The 21,505-nt window shown below is 45.3% G+C and overlaps 1 protein-coding gene across 1 annotated transcript; it reads right to left on the bottom strand.

The window, feature by feature from the left end:
• Nucleotides 1-21,023: 21,023 nt before the first annotated feature.
• TINCR (TINCR ubiquitin domain containing) lies at nt 21,024-21,287 on the bottom strand. Its single transcript, XM_064734071.1, has one exon. It carries the CDS (start codon nt 21,285-21,287, stop codon nt 21,024-21,026), a length of 264 nt encoding a protein of 87 aa, XP_064590141.1.
• Nucleotides 21,288-21,505: the final 218 nt, after the last annotated feature.

The raw sequence follows: 21,505 nt of genomic DNA, 5'->3' as shown, positions 1-21,505 counted from the left end.
GTAAATATTCTGTATCTGGCCTTTGTGAGAAAAAGATGTTTCAGCCCAAGTAGGAAAAAAAATAAAAATCTATAAGCATTTTATAGAACTCATCAAATCCAATTTTAGTGAGAATCAGGACTTTCTGTTCTCTTCAGTATCTATGGGAAGGTCAATATCACTCCTGTAAAACCAGCAGCAGCAAGGTTTTTTATTTGGGCACGTCCACTTTCCATGGAAAGTCAATAGAGACACTCAGAGCAATTCCTGAACAGAAGAGGAGAGATCGAACGGGAATTTTTGAGAGGTTGAGCTGTGAACTGAAACAGAATCGAATTCCTGAAAGGCTCGACCCTGCCCCTGCTGAGAAATAGGAAATTGCTCAGAGGAATGGGAAATTTCAGCAGAAACAGGAGCTGACCTTCCCTGAGAGAAAAACCAGGATTTGGAGGAGCCCCAAAAGGCCCAGACAGAGCAGATGCCACCTCCTCACCTGCTCTGCCATCCTCACCTGCTCTGCCACCCTCACCTGCTCCATTTGGATCACAGCAGGCCCTGCAGAAAGCAGAGGTTCCTGCAAGAATGGAGTGGGAGGTTTGGCTCAGCAGCACCACTGAATGCTGATAATCCCTCACCCCAATTCTGTGGTTTATCAGACACCCATGGTGACAATGCCATGGTGACAATGCCATGGTGACAATGCCATGGTGGCAATGACAGGGACATGTGGTGGCAAGTGGAGCTCTCAGTGGAGGTTCTGCAGGGAGAGCAGAGCTGGCACCACACAGGTGTGAAAAACAGGTTCACACTCCTGTGAAAATGTAAAAAGTTTAATAAAGAAGAATAGGGCATAAGGACCATAAAGCAAAGGTTATTACAGCCACTGTCACCTTTGGGGATACCTCTTAAATACCTTTCCCTTTAATATTTGTGAAAAGCCTATATAATATATAATATATAATATATAATATATAATATATAATATATAATATATAATATATAATATATAATATATAATATATAATATATAATATATAATATATAATATAGTATATATTGTATAGTATATTTTATATACTATATATACTATATATACTATATATATAGTATATATATAGTATATATATACTATCTATAGTATATACTATATATACTACATATAGTATATATACTATGTTATATATATTATATTATATATTATATAATATATTTATATTATATTATATTATATTATATTATATTATATTATATTATATTATATTATATTATATTATATTATATTATATTATATTATATTATATTATTTTATTATATTATATTATATTATATTTCACTCTGCTCTGCCTGGCACCCACTCTGCAGCCAGGAAAGACAAATCTCATCAAGGCTGGAGGCACGAACCAGCCATGTCTGCAGCTGCCAATGCCAAGAGCCCTCCTGGAACAACAGCAAAAATCCAACATGGGCAGATGGAAGTGGCTGAAGGAAGCTGCTCATGTCTAGAGGCTCCAGAGGGAAATGCTGCTTCCCTCCCCCCAGCCCCTCCATTTCGGTGCTGCCACTTGGCTCAGATAATTCACTTTTAATAGCCTGCTTACAAATGAGATTGTGAAGGAAGCACGTGGCTGAGAGCAGGGATTTCTGAGTCACATTCTCATTTCCCCCTCATGCCTCCTAGGCCTTTAATAAACTACAAAGAGACATTAAGAAAACACTAAGAACTCTTTATCTGCTGAGATTTGGGAGCTGGTAGAGCAAGCAGGCAATAATGGATTCCGTGTATCTGCAACACAGCCCAGAGGCAGTGGCTGAGCAGGGGGGACAGGGAGCTCAGCTGCTCAGGACACAGCCTGCCCAGATGAGGAGGATGCAGGGGGATGAAGGCAGTGCTGGAACGTGGTTTCCCAGCCCCTCAGGAAGATTTCAGCTCCTCATCCCCTTGGGAAAGCCAAGGGGGGAATTGAGGAGCTGTGCTTGGTGCTTTGAGCATCACCCCCAAGATGTGCCTGTGCCACTGGGGGCAGGTGGAATCACAGCCAAGAGAAAAGGGGCCACATCCAACCTCTGCCTGTAACAGCTCAGCAGACAACTGAAAATCAGAGGGAAACAACAGGTAAATGTCCCCCCGAGGCAAAGAAATCAATACCAAAATCAAGTTGGAGTTGAGAACACACACACAGAACTAATTACAGAAAGAAGGCTGAGCTGGAGTGGATGAAAGTCCTTGCTGAAGGAAACGGCTCAGCCAGGTAAATGGAGCAGTTGGCCTCAATGGCTTGGGTTATTTATTTTATTTTTTCTCTTTTTCCATGTAGGTCAGGTGTCCTCCTGAGGGGGTTTCTCTTAACCTCCCTCTTAGGATCTCAATTACACACTCAACACAGATTAACAACAACAGCAGATAATAGAACAGTTAGAGAAAAGAACCTCAGAGGAAAACATAGTGCACTTAGACCAGAACAAATAGGAAGGGTTCAGGAGAAGGAAAATCAATGTGGCTGATATTTATTACACTCTTTATGGAGGGAGATGGGACTCAACCAGAGCCCATTTAGAGTTCTGTTCCACTTGGAATTTGCCATAAACCAAAGTAATGAGTCCAGCTCTTCATTACACTTTTTTTTGCCCAGCACATTTTAATTAGGGTTAAGAAAATACACAGGGAGGAGGAAAAAAAAGACAAGTAGAAGTAAGGACAAAGAAAAAAAGTGATAAAAATCTCCAGCTAATTCATAATTTACTATCAGTGCTGCTCAGGCTTCAGCTGGATGTTCCAAAAGCAACATTCCCTTTCATTTGGATTGGGTAGTTTCTCTTCAAACAGCCTTTTTATGCCACACATGAAGAGAAAACAAACAACCAGGAGAAAGGGAAATAAAGAAGGCAAACAATGCAATATGTATGGAACCTAACACAACATAGAATCCCACACTGAGTCACCCATAAAATGTGTTTTCTCTGCTTGAGCCATCCAGTTCCATGACTGACTTTGCCTGGACTCAATGACCAAAAGAAAAGTAAATAATGAATTATAACAAAAATAAAAGTATATAATGGATTGCCACCAAAAGAAAAGTATAGAATGCATTATAACAAAAATAAAAGTACATAACGTAACCAAAACCAAAGGGTCTCCAGGCCTGCCTGCAGCTGGAGCTGACAGCTGTGGGCACAGCTCTGTCACCCACCACCCTGGGCTGCTGGAACTCTTGGATGGAATAAACTGCATTTTGGATACAATAAACTGTATTGTATATAAAATAAACTGCATTTAGGATGCAATAAACTGCATTTTGTACACAATAAACTGCATTTTGTATACAATAAACTGCATTTTGGAGAGCCCCTGGAGTCCCACCTCCCTCATTTCGGCTCTCACACCTCCTCCAGAGATGGTTCGGAGCTGGAGCTGTGCCCTGCTGGGCTCTGCCAGGACCTGGCTGTGTCACCCTGAGCAATCACCAGGGCCAGACACAGCCCCTGCCTATCAGATGGCTCCTACAGGTGTTCTCATTAACCTCATTAGCTAATGAGCCAAGCCAGGCTGCAGATGAGGCTCCCTTGGAGTCCTGGAGCACGAGGATTTCTCCTCCAGCCCTCAGTGCTCCATCCAACACCAGCAAAAGTCTCCTCCTGAGGTTTGCCAGCACAGCAGGGCTGAGAGGAAACTGGGCTGGGCTCAGTGCTTGGCAAACAGAGGTGAAACACGAGGAGCTCAAACCAGGATGGAGATGGAACTGTTCCCCACCCTGTGAAATCAGCGCATTTTGGGAAAAGGGCACAGGCAGTTTATGGAGCATCCTCAGCTTGTCATTGTCCCCCGCTGCTCCAATCACTTTGGGCTACCCTGAAGAAGTATAATCACCACCAGACACAAAAGAAAGCCAGGGGAAAAAAAACCCCTCCTGGTTTAGGGGAGTAGGGAAACCTGGGACTCAAGCTGTGTCCTTGCAGGAGCTGGAGAGAGCTGCAGCTTTCTGCAGCCACCTGGAGCTTAATTGCCACTTAAAGGAATTATCTTCTGCCTTTATCCCTCAGAAAAAAAAAAAAAAATACAATTATTTGTAGGGAGCAGACAGACAGGGAAGCACATTGGAAATTGCTGTGTAGACCAGCTTCCTCTCCTTTCCCCTCGCTCAAAGTGACAGAAAATAGAAACAATAATTCAGTCACCAGGAATAAGAAGGGGCTGGGAAGAGCATGAGCTTCCAGAAGGTGGAATAGGAGAGGCCACTTGCATCTCCTGGTCTCGTGTTCCTCCCTCAGCTGTTCCATGGCCTGGCCCTGCACCTCACCAAGGGCACCCTCCTGTGTCCTCTCCCAGTGGCATTATCACAATTAATCACAATCAATCACAATCAATCACAATTAATGTGTGACATTGCTCACAGGGGTCTCAGGTTGAGGGAAGAGATGAGGATCTGACTCCTTGTTTCAGAAAGCTTGATTTATTATTTTATGATATATTATATTAAAACTGTACTAAAGCTATACTATATTATATATTATATTATATTATATTATATTATATTATATTATATTATATTATATTATATTATATTATAACTATACTAAAAGAATACAAGAAAAGGTTTCATCAGAAGGCTGGCTAAGAATAGAATAGGAAGGAATGATAACAAAAGTTTGTGGCTCGGCTCTCTGTCTGAGCCAGCTGACTGTGATTGGCCATTAATTAGAAACAACCACATGAGACCAATCCCAGATGCACCTGTTGCATTCCACAGCAGCAGATAATCAATGTTTACATTTTGTTCCTGAGGCCTCTCAGCTCCTCAGGAGGAAAAAAAATAATCAACTATTACAAACTCTAAAATAACAATTCAATGTTATAATACTTGATAATTATATAATTTAATATATATTAATTATGTACATAATCTAATTAATTCCTAAGTATTATCAATTTCTTTTTGATAATTATTATTACCAAGGCTTCAGTTAACCCATTTTTCCCTTTTTTCTCCTTTTATTCCCCATGTTAGTGTCTCATTAGTCTTTGGGTTGCTCTCTTTACTCCCACATCTGCCTTGTGTCCCTGTCTCTTCTTGATCCGAGCACATCTGTACACACCAATCCAAAAACATCATCTCAGCATTTGCCATTTGCTTTTGGAAGCACTAAAATAATTTAAAATAATCCAGACTCTTCCATAGCACCACATTCCCCAATCTGCTATCAGCAAAACTTCCCATTTAATTTTTTTAAAATCTTTTTCCACAGTGGAACATTTTAATTCAAACCACCCAGCATTTCCTGCACACGCCCTGGGAGGCAGAGCAGGAAATCAGTGGGAGAGGCCTCAAATTAACAGCATTAAAAGGGATTGACAGAAGAACAGCGCTGGGTCAGGAAGACTTGTTCTAGGCATCCATATCTCCCAAAGAATAAGCTTGTTATTTTAGAAAAATCAAATTTTAAAATTTTTGTTTGCTTTTTTTAAGGAAATAATATATTTTCTGCACTAACTACTCCCCTGGTCAAAAAGCTTCATTCCTAGCAGTTTCTTTCTTTCATTTTCTTGCCCCTGATCCTCAGCTCAGGTATTTCAGACATTAGAGATGCATCTGTTTATGCGAGCTAAAGATCTGGCCCAAACCTCAGTCTACATTACAAATAACATTCAAAGAGATTCTTGGCAAATGAAGAAGGGAAAATAAAAAGTCTTTTTGTACTGTGAAATTTCCCAGGAATAAAACAAAAAGCGCAGTCAAAACTATTCAAATGACATTTCAGGAGATCAGTCACAGTATCCATTAATGCATTTCTTTTTGACAAATGCAGCTTGCAAATTTACTCTGGGTTTACAGGCTAACCTGTTCTATTGCCACCATGGGCAAACCTGATTCCTGCTGTAAGCCCCAGCTCAGTGCTCAGAGTCTGTGAGGAAATGGACAGAATTCTTCCCTACTAATAGGGTTTAATTAGGATAATGAGTTAAATAAGAATCTTATCAAGGTTGTATCAGCTCTTCAAGGCACGTTACATGCATATGCAAGTAAGTCAGGCATATACCCAGCAAAAATCGCTTTATTTTTTTCAGAACATCAGATCAGAATCAAGTGTGGGGTCTCACAACCGTACTGGAATAAAACAGTGCCATTCCCTGGGGGAAGCAGCTCTGAAATCAGTGTGACTCAGTAAATCTCTGTACAGCACAGTCAGTCCACAGCTTTTACAGCTGAATCTTGTAGCTACAAGCTTGGGCCTGATTCCCCACTGCATGGTGCGAGCAGTAAATTACAATTATTCCCACTTTTAAGCTCCTTGCCCAAAGAGTTTTACTCCTATAAACACAAAAAAAAACTGCCCCCCATCTTCTGGTATTGCTGGAGCAGAAAATGTCTCTGCAGTTGTGATTCTCCCTTGACTCTGCTTGGTGGCCCCATTACATCCACCTCAATATCAGCTTCATTCTCGTGTGCACTTGGATCATTTGCAGGCAGTGAGTAAAGAGCAGTGATGCAGCTGAGAGTCTCCAAGGAGGCTGGAAAATTGACTTTAGCTGGTTCTCCAGCTTTGTGGATATTTGCAGTGCAGTGCAAGCCCTGTGGAGCAGAGACTGAGGGGAGACACAGGGACAGGGACAGGAGCCCCAGCCCTTTGAATCTGCCTTTGGGATTTCCCTCTTTTGGGGAAAAGAAGGAAACCAAAATGGTTTTGTCAGGATCTGACCGCCCTGAGCTCAATCCTGTGAACACAGAGGAGCAGGAGAGGTTTAAGTGACTCTAAACCCAAGCTCAGCACTTCATATTCATCATTTAGATTCTGCAAATGCTGGTGAGAGCAAGGCTTATTTGTTGATGCCTGTTTGCAGGGGTTTATTTGTTTGAAAAGGCTAATCAGCCAACTGCTTAAATATAAAGGGAAAAGGGAGAAAATATTCAAAGCTATTCAGATGAGGTGCCATGGTTTGAGTTTTGATGTCAGTGTGCAGCCAACTGACAAATGCTGAGCCACAGCCTGGTGTAAATCCAGATGAATTCCACAAGAATCAACAGACTTCCTTCCAATTTATTCTGATGTAACAGAGACCATGATATTTCCATTCAGATTTACATTAGATTTGTTTCCTGTTTTCCATAATTCAGTCAGTTTCCATTGTGTACAAAAGCAGCCTGGGCCAGATCTTGATTTTATTTGCATCAGATGAAAACAGTTGTTTCAAATGGAGCTACACTGAATTTATAATTGCATAAATAAGAGCAGAATCTGATCTATCCCAAGAGAGAATTTCCCAGGGCGTTGCTGTGTGAGAACACTCCTGTGGTGATCAGGTGCTTTGCCATTGATTCCAATGGAGAAATTCCATCTAAATCCTGCATGAAGCCCTGAGCTTGAGCTGCTTTGCACACCCAAGGTCTAGAAATCCCTCTTTTCACCAAAAGATCAACCAAAAAGCCAACACCTCCATCAGCTCATGGCCTGACACACAAACACCATGGATGGCCTGAGGAGAGCATCAGGATGGAAAGAAATCCTGGTAGAAATCCTCCTCCAAAGACAGATTTCACTTGTCACACACATTATTTATAACCCACGTTGACTTTTTGCTTCCTACTGAGTTTCCTCCCTTGAGGCCCTTCTGAGTCCCCTTGTTCCAGTGTAATTGGAATTTTAGGAGCAGTTGCAGTTATTCCCTGGCAGACCAGAGTGCCTGTGTCAGCAGCCACACTACCAGTAACAGATTGGGTTATTCGCAATAACCAATAAGAGTGCTATTCCCAGCAACATGTGTAATCAAGTGGATTTACTCCTCCCCATTGAAGCTGCTTATTCCACTGCTAGCAGGAAAATAAGGCCATTTAAAGTCATTTATGGTGGTTGCAAAGGCTTTTCTGAGTAGATACACAAGTTTTGTTGCCATAGCTTCCAGGAGGAGTTTGAACTCAGCCCATCCATCTGCCTTCACCACGCCTCACGCTCGTTCCTTGCTGAGTTTCCATGAGATGTGGAAATTCTCATTCTCAGCTCAGGGTATTCCATGATTCGTCATCAATCAATCAATGCCTGCATTGTTCTCACTCTGCATCTCTCAGGTAGCTCAGGTAGCCCTCACATCACTGACCTCCAGCTCTAACAACACAGATTTTCCACCTCAAGGGTGAGAAACCCTTCAGCTTCATTCTCTGTTCCCCATGGCCTGGGGAAATGCAAAGCAGATCTGCAGTAAAAGCAGCTGTATCAACAAAATATCACTTTACTTGCCATTTGACATGAACACATCCCTCTCCCACTTGGCTTTTCAGGCTCATGCGTGTTTAATCCCACAGTAAATTTAGATTCCATTACAAATCTAAATATTTCTCCTCATTTACAATATTTAGCACCAAACATGGGAAAAACAGTGACAAGAACAAGAACAACTGCCATGACACCAGTGGCAGCACCACAATCACAAGGCCATCAGGATTAGGAGCACATTTTGTGGCAGATTGAAATTTCAGCATCTCAGCCCCTGTGCAGAGATTGGAAATTACCCCGTGGGTTTGGCCTGTGGTGTATGAAACAGGAAAACAAAAAAACAAGGCAATCATCGAATTTCCAGAGTGGGTGGAATCTGTCTGTTGGGTTTGCACACACACTATCAGGGCTGCCAGTGCCTAAAGGCAGCTTGACATCGAGTTTGTGCCTATAAAACACAACAGACTCTCTCCCCCTGATCCCTCACAGAGCAGGAGCAGAGTTGAAGCCATCACACCATAACAAAGGCTGACAAAACTGTTTATTTATGGGGGATGTTGTTCCCCCCACAGCTTTTATTCCTCTGTGTGATTTGCATTACAACTGGATCCTAATTGTCCAGCCAGGTATACACTTTATATACATATATATACAATATATATATTGGTATACACTTTATATATCACAGAAAGTTTATTAATATATTTTCATTAAGAAATTCATAGGCTAGTTCACTACAGGTTGACTTAATTGTTTTTTTTTTACTTAAACTACTATTACTATTGGTTAATAAAGAAACTACTTTTTGGTAAACAAATCTTTATAACACATTTTACATGTTCACTGTACTAGGTGCAGCAAGTGAAGATAAGAATTTTTTCTCATTCTTTTCTCTGATTTTCTGAGACTTTTCCCGGAATGATGCTTGGGAAAGTTGTGGTTTTGTGCACCATTGTTAGAAGACTTCCACCAGCCAGGAAGGTGAAATATCCTCCACAGAATATTTCCTTAAGCCCCTTGAAGAACCTGGGGCTTGCCTGCCCAGCTCTCACAGCTGCTTGCATGCAAAATGTAGATTTTTCTATATGCAAAATATAGAAGAAACAGCTCCCCTCAAACCAGAAATGCAAAATTCGCCCTCATATTTTAGGCACCTCCTCTGTCACATTGACCTGCACCCCTCTGAGCTGAGCTGGGCTTGCAGAAGCAAAGTTGTTGCTACTCCTGGTGTAGCTCAGAGATCTCTTGGGGTCCATGTTTATGACATGAGTTGTTACTATTAATATTTTTGTTATGAGGAAACATTAGAGTAAAAATAATGTATGTAGTGACAAGAAAGAAATTGATAATAATAATAATTATCAAAAATAAATTTATAATACTTAGGAATTAATTAGATTATGTACATAATTAATATATATTAAATTATATAATTATTAAGTATTATAACATTGAATTGTTATTTTAGAGTTTGTAATAGTTGATAATTTTTTTTTCTCCTGAGAAGCTGAGAGGCCTCAGGAACAAAATGCAAACATTGATTATCTGCTGCTGGGGAATGCAACAGGTGGATCTGTGATTGGTCTCATGTGGTTGTTTCTAATTAATGGCCAATCACAGTTCAGTTGGCCATTTGTTATCATTCTTTCTTTTACTATCCTTAGCTAGCCTTCTGATGAAATCCATTCTTCTATTTTTTAATATAGTTTTAATGTAATATATATCATAAAATAATAAATCAAGCCTTCTAAACATGGAGTCAGATCCTCATCTCTTCCCTCATCCTGGGACCCCTGTGAGCACCTTCACAGAGAACATTTCCAGTGTTGTGCTGCACTCACATTCCAGGGGAAAACGCCACACATTGGGGGGACAATGGGGGACAATGGCCCAGAGCTGCCCCTGTGCCCTGCAAGGGAATGAGCAGCAGCTGCCCGGGCTGGAGAGGGTCTGCAAGGGCTCTGAGGAGGGAAATACAAAATTAAGGGGCTCAAAGGACAGGGACAGCCTGCCTGAGACCCCGGCAGCTCAGCCACTGTGCTCAATTCTCCTGGATGTAGAAAAACCCATGGTATTCCCAGAGCTGCCAGTGCAGACTCATTGATCAGCAGGCAGGGCAGGAAATTCAACGAGGCGGGAGAATTGAAGCCAGACTGCACAAGCTGCATCTGTTCCCCCATTCCCTCTGCATACAACGCTGATGGAACCTTAAGAAGCAAATTTAGCCAGGAAAGCTGCCAGGCTGATGGCCCTGTAAGCTGAACCATTTGATGCATTGCCTGTCTCAGGTGCAGGAGGAGCACAGAGGAGCCACTGAGACGTGTCCCAGCCTGAGCTGCCTGCCTGGAGCTCAGCTGCTGCTGGGGATGACCTGCCTGGGCTTGTCTTCTGCTCAGCAGGAAGAGGAGAAGGAGAAGGAGAAGGAGAAGGAGAAGGAGAAGGAGAAGGAGAAGGAGAAGGAGAAGGAGAAGGAGAAGAAGGAGGAGAAGGAGAAGGAAGGAGAAGGAGAAGGAGAAGGAGAAAGAAGGAGAAGGAGAAGGAGAAGGAGAAGGAGAAGGAGAAGGAGAAGGAGAAGGAGAAGGAGAAGGAGAAGGAGAAGGGAAGGAGGAGAAGGAGAAAGAAGGAGAAGGAGAAGGAGAAGGAGAAGGAGAAGGAGAAGGAGAAGGAGAAGGAGAAGGAAGGAGGAGAAGGAGAAAGAAGGAGAAGGAGAAGGAGAAGGAGAAGGAGAAGGAGAAGGAGAAGGAGAAGGAGAAGGAGAAGGAGAAGGAAGGAGAAGGAGAAGGAGAAAGAAGGAGACGGAGGAGAAGGAGAAGGAGAAGGAGAAGGAGAAGGAGAAGGAGAAAGAAGGAGAAGGAGAAGGAGAAGGAGAAGGAGAAGGAGAAGGAGAAGGAAGGAGAAGGAGAAGGAACTGCTGGGAAGGCCTGGCTGCAGCTCCAAGGAGGAGGAGGAGGACAGCAGTCCAATATTTGGATATTCCCATGTCTGTGATGGTCCATCAGCAGCAGGATCCCAGAGTTCAGCAGTGCCAGGCACAGAGCAGCACTGTGAGGGTGCAAACTTCTCCATCCTGCAGCACACACCTTCCTGACACAGCTTCAGTGCTGCTCCTTGGGCTCGTCCACACCTGCGTTCACAGACAAGGGAAACATCCATTTCACAGCAGTTCTCACTGGCAGCATCTCCCCTGGCACCCAGGCAGCTCCCCACAGCAGCAGAGTTAATTTAGTCATTACAGACATCCCCCTGAGCTGCAGAGAGCCTTCCAGAGCTGACCAGAGCTGCCAGCCACAGGCAGGAGGTGTTAGAGCAGAGCCTGGACCTAATCCAGCTCAGGCCAGCTTGCCTTTTTTGCAGAAAGGCAAAACTCCAGAGAGCCTGGCTGGTTTGGAAGGACCTAGGAAAGCAAGGAGAGACAGGACACCTCAAATAAAACTTATTTTTCATCTAGGTGTGTCCAGAAGAGGACTGGAAGCATCCCTCTGCCCATTTGGTGGTCAAACCTTCTTTGGCCAGACTCAATTAAACCCCCAACATCTAAATTCCACTTTAAAAAGTGGCTTCCACCTACTCAGAGCACAGCCCCTGTTCCCAAGTGTCCTGCACTGGGTTGTGGCCCAGAGGAAAAAAGCAGAAATACCTCAGTTGGTTTTACCTCTTTTTATGCTGGTCCTGTGGCTCTTTCTAGGTGGTTTTTTCCTACTCTTTCCCATGTGATGAGATGCATCATTTGAAGGACAGCAACCAAACCAGCTCCTCCTGCTCTGAAGAAAGGCAGCAACTGCGCTTGGAATAAAAGATTGTCAGGCAGATTTGAGGTGTCAGTCAAAGCCTATCTCTGAAAAAAACATTAGTCCAGGCAGCTCCCCACAGCAGCACAGTTAATTTAGTCTTTCCAGATATCCCCCTGAGCTGCAGAAAGGTTCCAGAGCTGACCAGAGCTGCCAGCTACAGGCAGGAGGTGTTAGAGGAGATATTGGACCTAATTCAGCTCAGGTCAGTTTGCCTTTTGCAGAGTAAAAGACTGTGATTATCAAGCAAATCCTGTCTCCCAGGCTTTGTGAAGCAAACTGAACCTTTTACTGGATGTGGGGCATAGATTTAGAACTCTGTTGTTCAGGTTGTCCCATCTCCAGTGGCACACATCCACTTTAATATTATTATTCTAATTTTAATTATTATTTATGGCCGCACACAGGGCTGTGTGAGGCACTTCCCAAGCACTCAGGAAAGTACTGGCTCTGCTCCAAGAAATTCATTATTTCAGGATAGACAGACATGCAGAGGCACTGCATGGTCCAGTGGCAGAACTGCTGACCCAACAGTCAGTACCTGCCTTGCGGGTTGACCTTGGAAAACTCACATTCCTTCTTCCCACATTTAGTCCCATCCCACCCTTTGTCCATCCCATTTGCTTAAAAAAAAGCGTTCAGCTGGGACTGTGTTCATGTTTTTGTCTCAGAATCTCTTTCTGTGCAAGTTCCTGGGGGGAATGTTTTTGTTCTTTGGGAAAAAAAAAAAAGAAAATTAAAAATTCTGTTTTCCATAGCATTTTCTCAAATGGTTGTGTTGAAAAAAAAAAAAAGCATCAAGTGTTTTCTCATGGCCAAAAAACCCCAGAAAATTCAGATTTGGCACGTCTGCTAAGAGTTGCCAGTCACTGGAATTTTCTGGGGAAAGTACTGTAGAGATTAGTGAAACATCCATTTTCTTTCCCTGAAAATAAGTTTGAACCTAAAAATCAACTTGTTCTGTGAGTAAGAAACTGGTGAAACCCGTTCTTCCTCTGATTTGTATTACAACTGCTTTTTATTTCTTCCTTTCTTGGTGCTCCCAGCTTACTGCATCATCCTCAGGGCACCTGATGCCCTCCAGACCTTCCCAGCAAAATCTTGGCTGTTCCAGCAGATTTTTGCTTTGCAGGGGCTGGTTTGAAGCTGGGCAGGATCTGATTGACCATCATATCTAAATGCCAGCTGGTCCTGGCTGCTGCATCCCAAAACAGGCAGGGAGCCAGAGGTGTAATTACCTCTCCTTCAATAGAATATTAACTTAAATGTCTCTCTTCTATCCAGCTGCTGTTTGCTCATGAAAATTGCAGGAATCCTGGGTCTGTGAGACCTCTCTTTTTCCATCAGGTTGGGTTGAATCAGGTCAGCTGGTTCAGGAGTTATTGGAGCAGGGGGAAGCGGGGGGACCAGCTGCACATAGAAGAACACAAGGAGGCTCATTGCTGTATAAACCTGGCTCTAAAATGAGGCAGTTTTGGGGTACCTGTGGGTCCCTGAGCTCAGGTGAGTGGTGGCTGTACCAGAAATCAGCCTTTGGAGGGGCTGCCAAGCTCCAGGACTGTCTCTAGTGCACTCACCACCTTTTGCTGTGCAAAGCCTCTAACCTGGAAATGGGGCTCCACTGTACAGAGAGTGTTCTGGAGCCCAGACATTCCGTAACCTGAGTTATTTACACCTGGGTGGACAGGCTGAAAGGGAAAAACAATTATTCCACATATAGGAAAACAAAAGCCAAGAGCAGCAACTTACTGCAGAATCCTGAGGAGGAGGCTGGGATGTCCCACGTCCCATCTGGGGCCCTAAGCAAAGCCCACCTCAGCTCCATTGCCCGGGCAGAAATTCCCTTTTCCTGGGCATTTCACTGATCCATTGCTCTCAGGAGCTGAGTCAGTCTCACCACACTCCTCCTCCGTTGGCAGCTGGGTCCACATGGCACGCTGATGAGGAAACACTGTTTGTTGCTTTGTTTGGGTTAATTATTCATGGGCACCATGCTGGAAACACTTGGAGCTGCTTTCTGAACGGTCCTTGAGCTGGCTTGCAGGAGGGACTTACCAACACTGCCTTTCCACGGGCCAGCTCTCTTCCATCTGCTTCCTTCAGCCCTTGTCACACTCCCCGTCCCTCATGGCTTGGGCTCTGCTCTTTGGCATTATCTGCGTAAAGAAAGAGGCAAATACTTGGAGATGCAATCAAAAATGGCATTTCACCAAGCAGGCACTGACCCTGACATGTGGAGGATGTAAAGCTTATCCTCTGGCTGGTTTTGTTCTTCAATCACACTAAATAACTCAGAATAAGCCACTCAAAGGGCTTCAAACCTGTTTATCCTTCCACAGAAGATGCTTTCACCCTCCTTCAGATAATCCACAACTGTCTGGAAGCCTTTTTCTCATAAGCAAGGCTCTCCCTCTTTAGTGCCTGCCCCTGGAAATCCATTTTTCATCTTAGAACAAGGGTGGTCTGTAGCTTTAGGAGCACTTTGAGGATGTTTGCAGCAAAACAGAGCTTGAACTGCTCTCAACACATTCACCCTCAGGCATTAGCACTGAAGGCAGCTTTCAGGGGCTGTGGGTCTATCAACATCTTCTGACAGGGGTCCAGACCCTCCACAGAAGGCCTAAACTTAGCAAAGTAGAATTCTTTTCTGTTATTTTTCTGAAAAACCTTAGAAATCACCCAGTGCTATCCCCTGGGGTCTCCAGAACAGAACCTAAAGCTCTTCCAAGTTTGTTGGGGCTGGGATTTGCTTGGAGAGCTCATTATCCCACCTTGGACTGCAACTAAGAGCAGGGCTGAGTCTTCTGACTCCTGTGAATTGCTGTTTGCAATTATGTTTTCATTTTATGACAAGAAACTGAGCCTGTGCTGCAAATATTTCATCAGATCTCAGAGAATTTCAAAGTCTGTGGGGTGGGAGGTTTTTGCTGTGTTCTAGCAAAGGATCAGTCTAGTGAGGCTGAGATCAATCTCTGGTTGGGCTTTCTGTAAAACACAGAGCAGGATTCATATTTCAGCACTTTCTTCTTCACTTGAAATTTCAGGGGGTTTCGACAGCCAAAGATTTGCTGTGAGCCCACCCTGTAGCCCACATCTGTCCCATAAAACACCATGACAGAAGAGGGGGATTTATCCCAACTGGGCAAAACCCTGACCTGAAATAAATCAGCACAACCACAGAGCAGTCCTGTGAGCTGGGCCTTATCATACCAGAAAGAAACCCACGTCAGGATGTGCTTCCCATTCATTAATTCTTTGCCTAGAACCCCCTGGGGATGTGTTAGCTCAGCTGCATCTGCTGCAACCCCATGCAACTGCACAGGGAGGAATCCAAACCCTGCGCACCACGTTCTCTATCACTGCAGCCCTGTGTTTTTGTCAAATGAGCTTCTTGGGCTGAACAACGAGTAAATGAGCTAAACACAGGTGTGACTGTCTGACCTGGGTGCTGTGAGGTGTCAGCAGAGGTAACTGCACTAATGCTGTCAGAACTTAAAAATCACTTAACTGAGGACACCAGGAGAGAGCTTGGCCCGTGAATAATACACATAAATACTAGAGATGCAGCCAGCCCCCCACCTGGCTGTTGCCTCAGTAACACATCTCTGGGAGGATATTTTTAAGCCAGTATTATTTATCTGGTAGGTGGAAGCAGGCCGGTTAAGGCCACACCAGGTCAGCATATGTCTAAGCATGTACTGAAGAACTTAATTAGTTCTCCCTGAGTAGAGAGACTCCCAGTGCTATTTAGAGGATCGTTATCCCACTGTGAGGTGCCTCAGAGCCTGCTGCCAGGCCTCAGCTTAACAGGGCAAGGCTGGAAGAGCTGGATGGGGGTGAAAAGTCTCCCCTTCCATGCTGAGGAGTAATTGCTGAGCAGCCACAGGAGCGGGAGGGTCAGTGCAAAGAGCAGGCATCACAAAAGCGCTCTGAAACTCGGAGTAAAAAACTTACTTCAGGGTCAAATTGTGTAGATCCCATTAGTTTGGGGTGTTTTTTGTTTCTAGAGGTCCAACATCACCTGCTGTGCTTGGTGACTGTGTCCCAGGCAATTCCAGTGACAGGACAGTGATGTAGGTGTGCAGTGAGCCACTGCTGAGTGCTGGCATTATGTCCTTATGTCACCACAGAGCCAAACACAGGCAGGGGTTCAGCACCAGCTAAACCGGACCCTGTGCAAGTGGCTCAGTCACAGTTTTCATTTACAGCTCCAAAAAATCAGATAGTCTAGACAATGCCAAGAAGGGAATGCAATGGGCTCCCTGAGGATGGATGGGTTCGTTACTCTGGCAGGAGGTAAAATATCCATCCTGGAGTGGATGGACCTTTGGAAAACCAGACTGAGCAGCCTCTGAAGAATAAAACAGCTTCCCAAGCATGTCAAAGCTTCTGTAAGGACTGGCACTCACAGGCGACACTGAGGCAGGATTGCAGGAGAGGGAGGAACATGGACATGCTTATTTTGACCTGAGAGTGGCTCTGATACACAACGTGGGACCTTGGTGTGCTCTTGGAGCTGTCAGGAGTTTTTCCTGGATGAGTTGTTATGGTAACTGAGCTAATGCCCTGAGATAGATGCTTTCAGGTGGCTCCAGGCCAGAAAATCAACACCAATAGATTCCAGATAATAGACTTCTGCTGAACTCAGTGCTGGCGTCTACTTTATTTAACCTGTTCACCAACGACTTCCTGAACTCCATTCTCCAGGCAGGCCATGGATGATGAGAAAAGCTGCCTGGCCTCAATGAACCCCAGCTTCCAAAAGGCTGAAGGGGCCCATGTCCTGCATGGCTGAGTCTGTGCCACTAAATCAAAAGTGCCTGGGACGTTTTCCTGCATTTAGAGCACAGCTGGCACAGAATGGCCAAGGATTTCCTACTAAATTCTCACTCTCCAAAGCTGTGTGGACACATCCAGGCATCCTATAAGGAGCAGTCCCTGGCCCATGCTGGATCCTGAAATGCACCCGGACTGAGCCAAAAATTGCAGTGCAATACTTCATCATTGTAACAGAGAGAAGTCCAGGCACTGCTTAATTTATCAGCACAGACCTTGTCTGGGTGACTGCTAGAGGAGCCTCAAACCAAGAGCAAAGGCTCTGTCAGTGTGCTTGTGCTCACATCACAGTCAGATCCAGCTGGAACTGCACACCCCCAGGAACAGGCAGTGACAGGCACAGTGGGCATGTCTGGGGATTGCTCTGGATCAGCCACTGACATCCTCTGCTTGAAACAGCTCATGGGTTACACAGAGGATTCACCAGTTCAAGGGAGTATTCCTCCACCTCCCACTGAACACCCAAACACAGCCAACAAACGATCAGCAAGGAGCAGCTGATGCCATGTGCCCACTACCCAGCCCAGCCCAGACTGTGCCACTAATCACACTCTGGGCCAGAAGGCTGAGAGGCCAAAAGCCCCAACTTTACTGAAACTGCTTCTTTTATACCCTGATCCCATACAGGTGGACCTGACTGGTCATTTAATCAACACATTTCACATGACTGGCGACAAGACACATGACAATAAACAAGACACCATTTGGGCAAAACAGCTTATTACAAAGCACTGGATTGTCTAGAATTCTTTCTCTCCAGCTCCCTAAAGTCTCCCAGGTTGATTCATGGGAAAACTTATCTGGCTTTGTCTCTCTCTGACCAGACTATTGCGTCCACCTCCAGGGGTGCCCTGTTCAGTGGTGCTCCAACACCAGCAAGGAGCCAGAAAGGAGCCAGAAAGGAGTTCCAAGGAGTTCCAAGGAGCTCCAAGGAGTTCCAAGGAGTTCCAAGGAGCTCCAAGGAGCTCGCTGCAGCTGACAAAATTGAGGAAGAGTCATGCCAGCCTCAGAACTCCCACGTCACCACCAGACCAGCTGAGCAGCTCCCTGGCCCTGCCTCCAGAGCCGGCCAAACAGGTTCTGCCATGGTGTGGCCCACAGTGCCAGCACTGAGCACGCCTTGGGCGTTTGGGACAGCCCATTGCATGCCCAGGGATGCTTTTGTACCATGCTGGGTGGTTCTGCTCATGCCAAGACTCACTGCTGGTCCCCTGTTAGGCACTGATGGCTTCAACACCACATGCTGGCCCATGGGCACTGAGCTGGGGCATTTCTCTGCTTGTTCAGTCCCATTTCAGCTGTTGCTTTGCTTGTTTCACCCACTGGCAAACCATGTTATTGTAATGTGTCACTCTGCAGGGCAGAAACTGGTTTTGAGTGAGTTCTTTTCTCAGCCTCTACTGCAACAGGATTGCAATTGCAGTCAGCACAGCAGTAATGTGATTAACAGGCTCTGCACAAAGGGGAATTGCATCCTAGGTGGATGTGATATTTGCAGCTCTGGCCAGCCCATGTGTTTTCCCAGGGCGAGAGGTCATGTTGACTGATCTCCAAAGTGGCTTGCTCCAACTTTTAAACATTAAGGTCTAAATAAATTTTCAGCATTAGCTGGTATGCTGATCCCTTTCCTGCCAAGCTGCCGCCTTAAGTGAATTTTTATGACTAAGTTACAAACCCCAGAAAGTACGAGCAAGAAGTGGAATTGCTGACTTGGCCTTTGCTAAATGCCAATTATCTCCAAAGGCATTAGGCAGGGAGGGGAGGATGAAAAACAGGGTCATTTTCATGTTTTCTCTGGTTCAAAGCAAACTGTCCCGTGAGCCCATTGCAGGAACACACAGCATGCAGAGTGACCATTAATATTTATAGGCACGACACTGAGCTGCAGACCTTGGCAATCACAGCAACTCCACTTCTGGAATGAATAGTGCTCTGTTGGGCTGGTACCTCGGTACACAAGAGTAAGGAGGAGACATCAAGATTTTCAGGGAGAGCTGAAGAAGTAGCTGGGCAGGGATCCATACTTCACTGAGTTGGTGAAACACTAAAAACAACTCTTCAATCCTCAGGACTGCTGGCTAAATGCAGCACCACGTTTTCACTATCCTCTCTGCTCCTAGACAGTCCCAACAGTACAGAGCTACTTTTGTAATAGTCCCCATGGTTATTCACTGGTTATTGCCCAGCTGATACACACCAATGTATTTCCAAAGCCACTATTGGTGCAACATGGATTTATAATACCCAAAGATCTGCCTGAGTGATCTTGAGACTCAAACTGGCACTGTAATCTCAGTTACAATGCAGCCTTCTCCCACTCTATATTTCCTAAGTCCCAGTGGCAGCGAGAGACAGGCATCTAAAATCCTCTAAACCTCTCTGTGCTGAACACCTGGCAGGGTGCTGAGTCACAGCCTGTCCTCAGCCACACACCTCAGAAAAATCTCAGGGAACTATGCTACCAAAGCTCAGTCACCCCATGAAAAATCTCAGGGAACTATCCTACCAAAGCTCAGCCACCCCATGAACCTTTAGAGAAACGTGTCCCCAGTGCCTGGGCATTTACAAAAATGCCTTTGGGAGTGGGTGAGGTTGGCACAATACAATAATCCTTTATGTCAAAAAAAAAAGATCAAGGAGATATGACTTCAGGTAGACACTGGGCACTCCCCACATTGCACCCAGGCCTGGAAAAAGCAATAGGAGATTGGCCAAGGGTGCCAGTTTAGGAACCAGGTAAGTTAGCAGGAAATCCATGGAGAAAAATATTAGAAATACCACTTTGTTTTTAATGTACTCACAAAAATTGAGCTGGGACTTGGAGCAACAGGCTCTAGGTTTTCAAAAATGGCCAGTGACTGCAGCTGGGCCCTCTGGACTCAGCACACCAGGGCAGGATCTCTTGGTGAGTTTTGCATTGCTGCAGCATGTGGGAAGGTGCACAGCACCTTATGGAAAGGTTTCCTTTTTATGGAAACCAGGAATCTACCAAACAAGCATGACTATGTGCACTCCATCAATTCAGACCCTCCAAATCCTTTTTTACTCTCAAAAATTAAGACTGTAAAAAGTAGGAAAATAAATACTGGAAACAACAACAAATAGAAGTGCTTCTGCCATTAAAAACCAGGTGAAAAGGAGGAGCTGAGCCAAGTTAATCAGAGAACTGAAATGAGATGTTGGAGAAAAGGGCCGTGGGTGACTTGGGGCTTGCAGTTAGCTGAGTGATGTGAAATCTCCTGTGTCTGGCTGAGCTCTGAAAGGAAATGCTTTATTAAATCTTCTTTGTGTGAGATTTCAAGCTGCCTCTGGACTGGAAAATAGGACCATTCCAGTGTGTGGGATATAATCAGGAACTGAAGTCTTTAGTGCAGAGTTTTCAGCAGAGGAAACTCTGATCAGCATAGACACATAACTCAGAGGGCTCAGGATTTAGAAAGATAAATTAGACACCACATACCCACAACATACCTCTTCAGCCCAGTATCCCCAAAATGCTCCACAGAATTAATCACGCTGGCAGCAACAACCCAGCATTAGGAAAGACAGTGCAGGTGGGCATAAATTCACCACACTGAATCAAAACTGTCCTGTGGGCCAGTGAGTCCAAGGTCCATTATCTCAGCTTTCATCCCCACTAGAACACAGTGCTTGCTGTGATTGATCTGCCATGCCCTGGCTCTCCTGGGAGTCTCCGGGCTCACTGAACTTTCTGCTGTGATTCAGGCACATTTTGGGCAGATGCAGCCCTTGCCATCCCTGTCCACGCTGCCTGTGCTCTGCTGTAAGCTGGCAGCACCTCTCCTGTCACAAGGACTGTGCCACCCCCAAAAACCTGCAGAAAGCATTTCCTACAGAGAAGCAGGGAGACACAGGCACAACAGGACAAGAGAGAGGCTCCCAGAACACTCTCCCACGTCTCACAACCTCCCCTGCCTTTTTCTTGTCATGTTTCTCTCTCTGTGCTTGGCCGCATATCCAGGAAAACGAGACCTGACCAGAGACAGGACAGGCAGCAGCAACCTCCCCTGAGCTGCTTGTTTCACAGCACATGTCTGGATTTGAAGAGCCTGGGGCCTCAATCCTGCTGGAAATGGCAGGATCTGAGTTTCTGGTCTGCCTTCCACAAACGCTGACAATAAACTGTCCCAAGGGGCTGAGACACACCGAGCATTCCCCCTTCCTCTGCACCACCCCCAGGGCAGACGAGCTCCTTGCCTACCTGTTATTGCTGACAAGGAGCAGGACAGAACCATTCTGGATATTGGCTTCTTTGAGGGTCTCATGCTCCTCGAGCTGCCTGGAGTTGTAATAAAACGTCTTCTTCCAGGAGGTGATGCCCTCCCGGACCAGCAGAGCCCGCAGGTCCATCACGGTGTCCCTGGGCCGCACCGTCAGGGGCATCATCAGGTCCTCATCAGCCAGGTGCACCTTGATGTGGTACCTCTTCCACCGGGACAGGCTCCTGCGCAGCGTGTCCATCCTCCCCAGCTCAGCAGGGCCTCTGTGGCAGGGCAGAGCATCAGGAGGACGTGGCTCTGAGGAGGAATGGCTGCTGCAAACAGCTTAAAAACGTCCTGCCAAACCTGTTCCTCCCAGTTGCCACGCTGCATGCTTCACATTCCAGGGAAGAGCTCACCTGGCTCCATGAGCCTGCTGGCTGGGAAACGTCTCCATGAATCATTTCCACACACCCCTAA

This window comes from Zonotrichia leucophrys, chromosome 28 (assembly GCF_028769735.1).
Source record: "Zonotrichia leucophrys gambelii isolate GWCS_2022_RI chromosome 28, RI_Zleu_2.0, whole genome shotgun sequence".
Lineage (NCBI taxonomy): Eukaryota > Metazoa > Chordata > Aves > Passeriformes > Passerellidae > Zonotrichia > Zonotrichia leucophrys.
The sequence above is the reverse complement of the archived record's forward strand: the minus strand, read 5'-3'. Positions and strand labels throughout refer to the sequence as shown.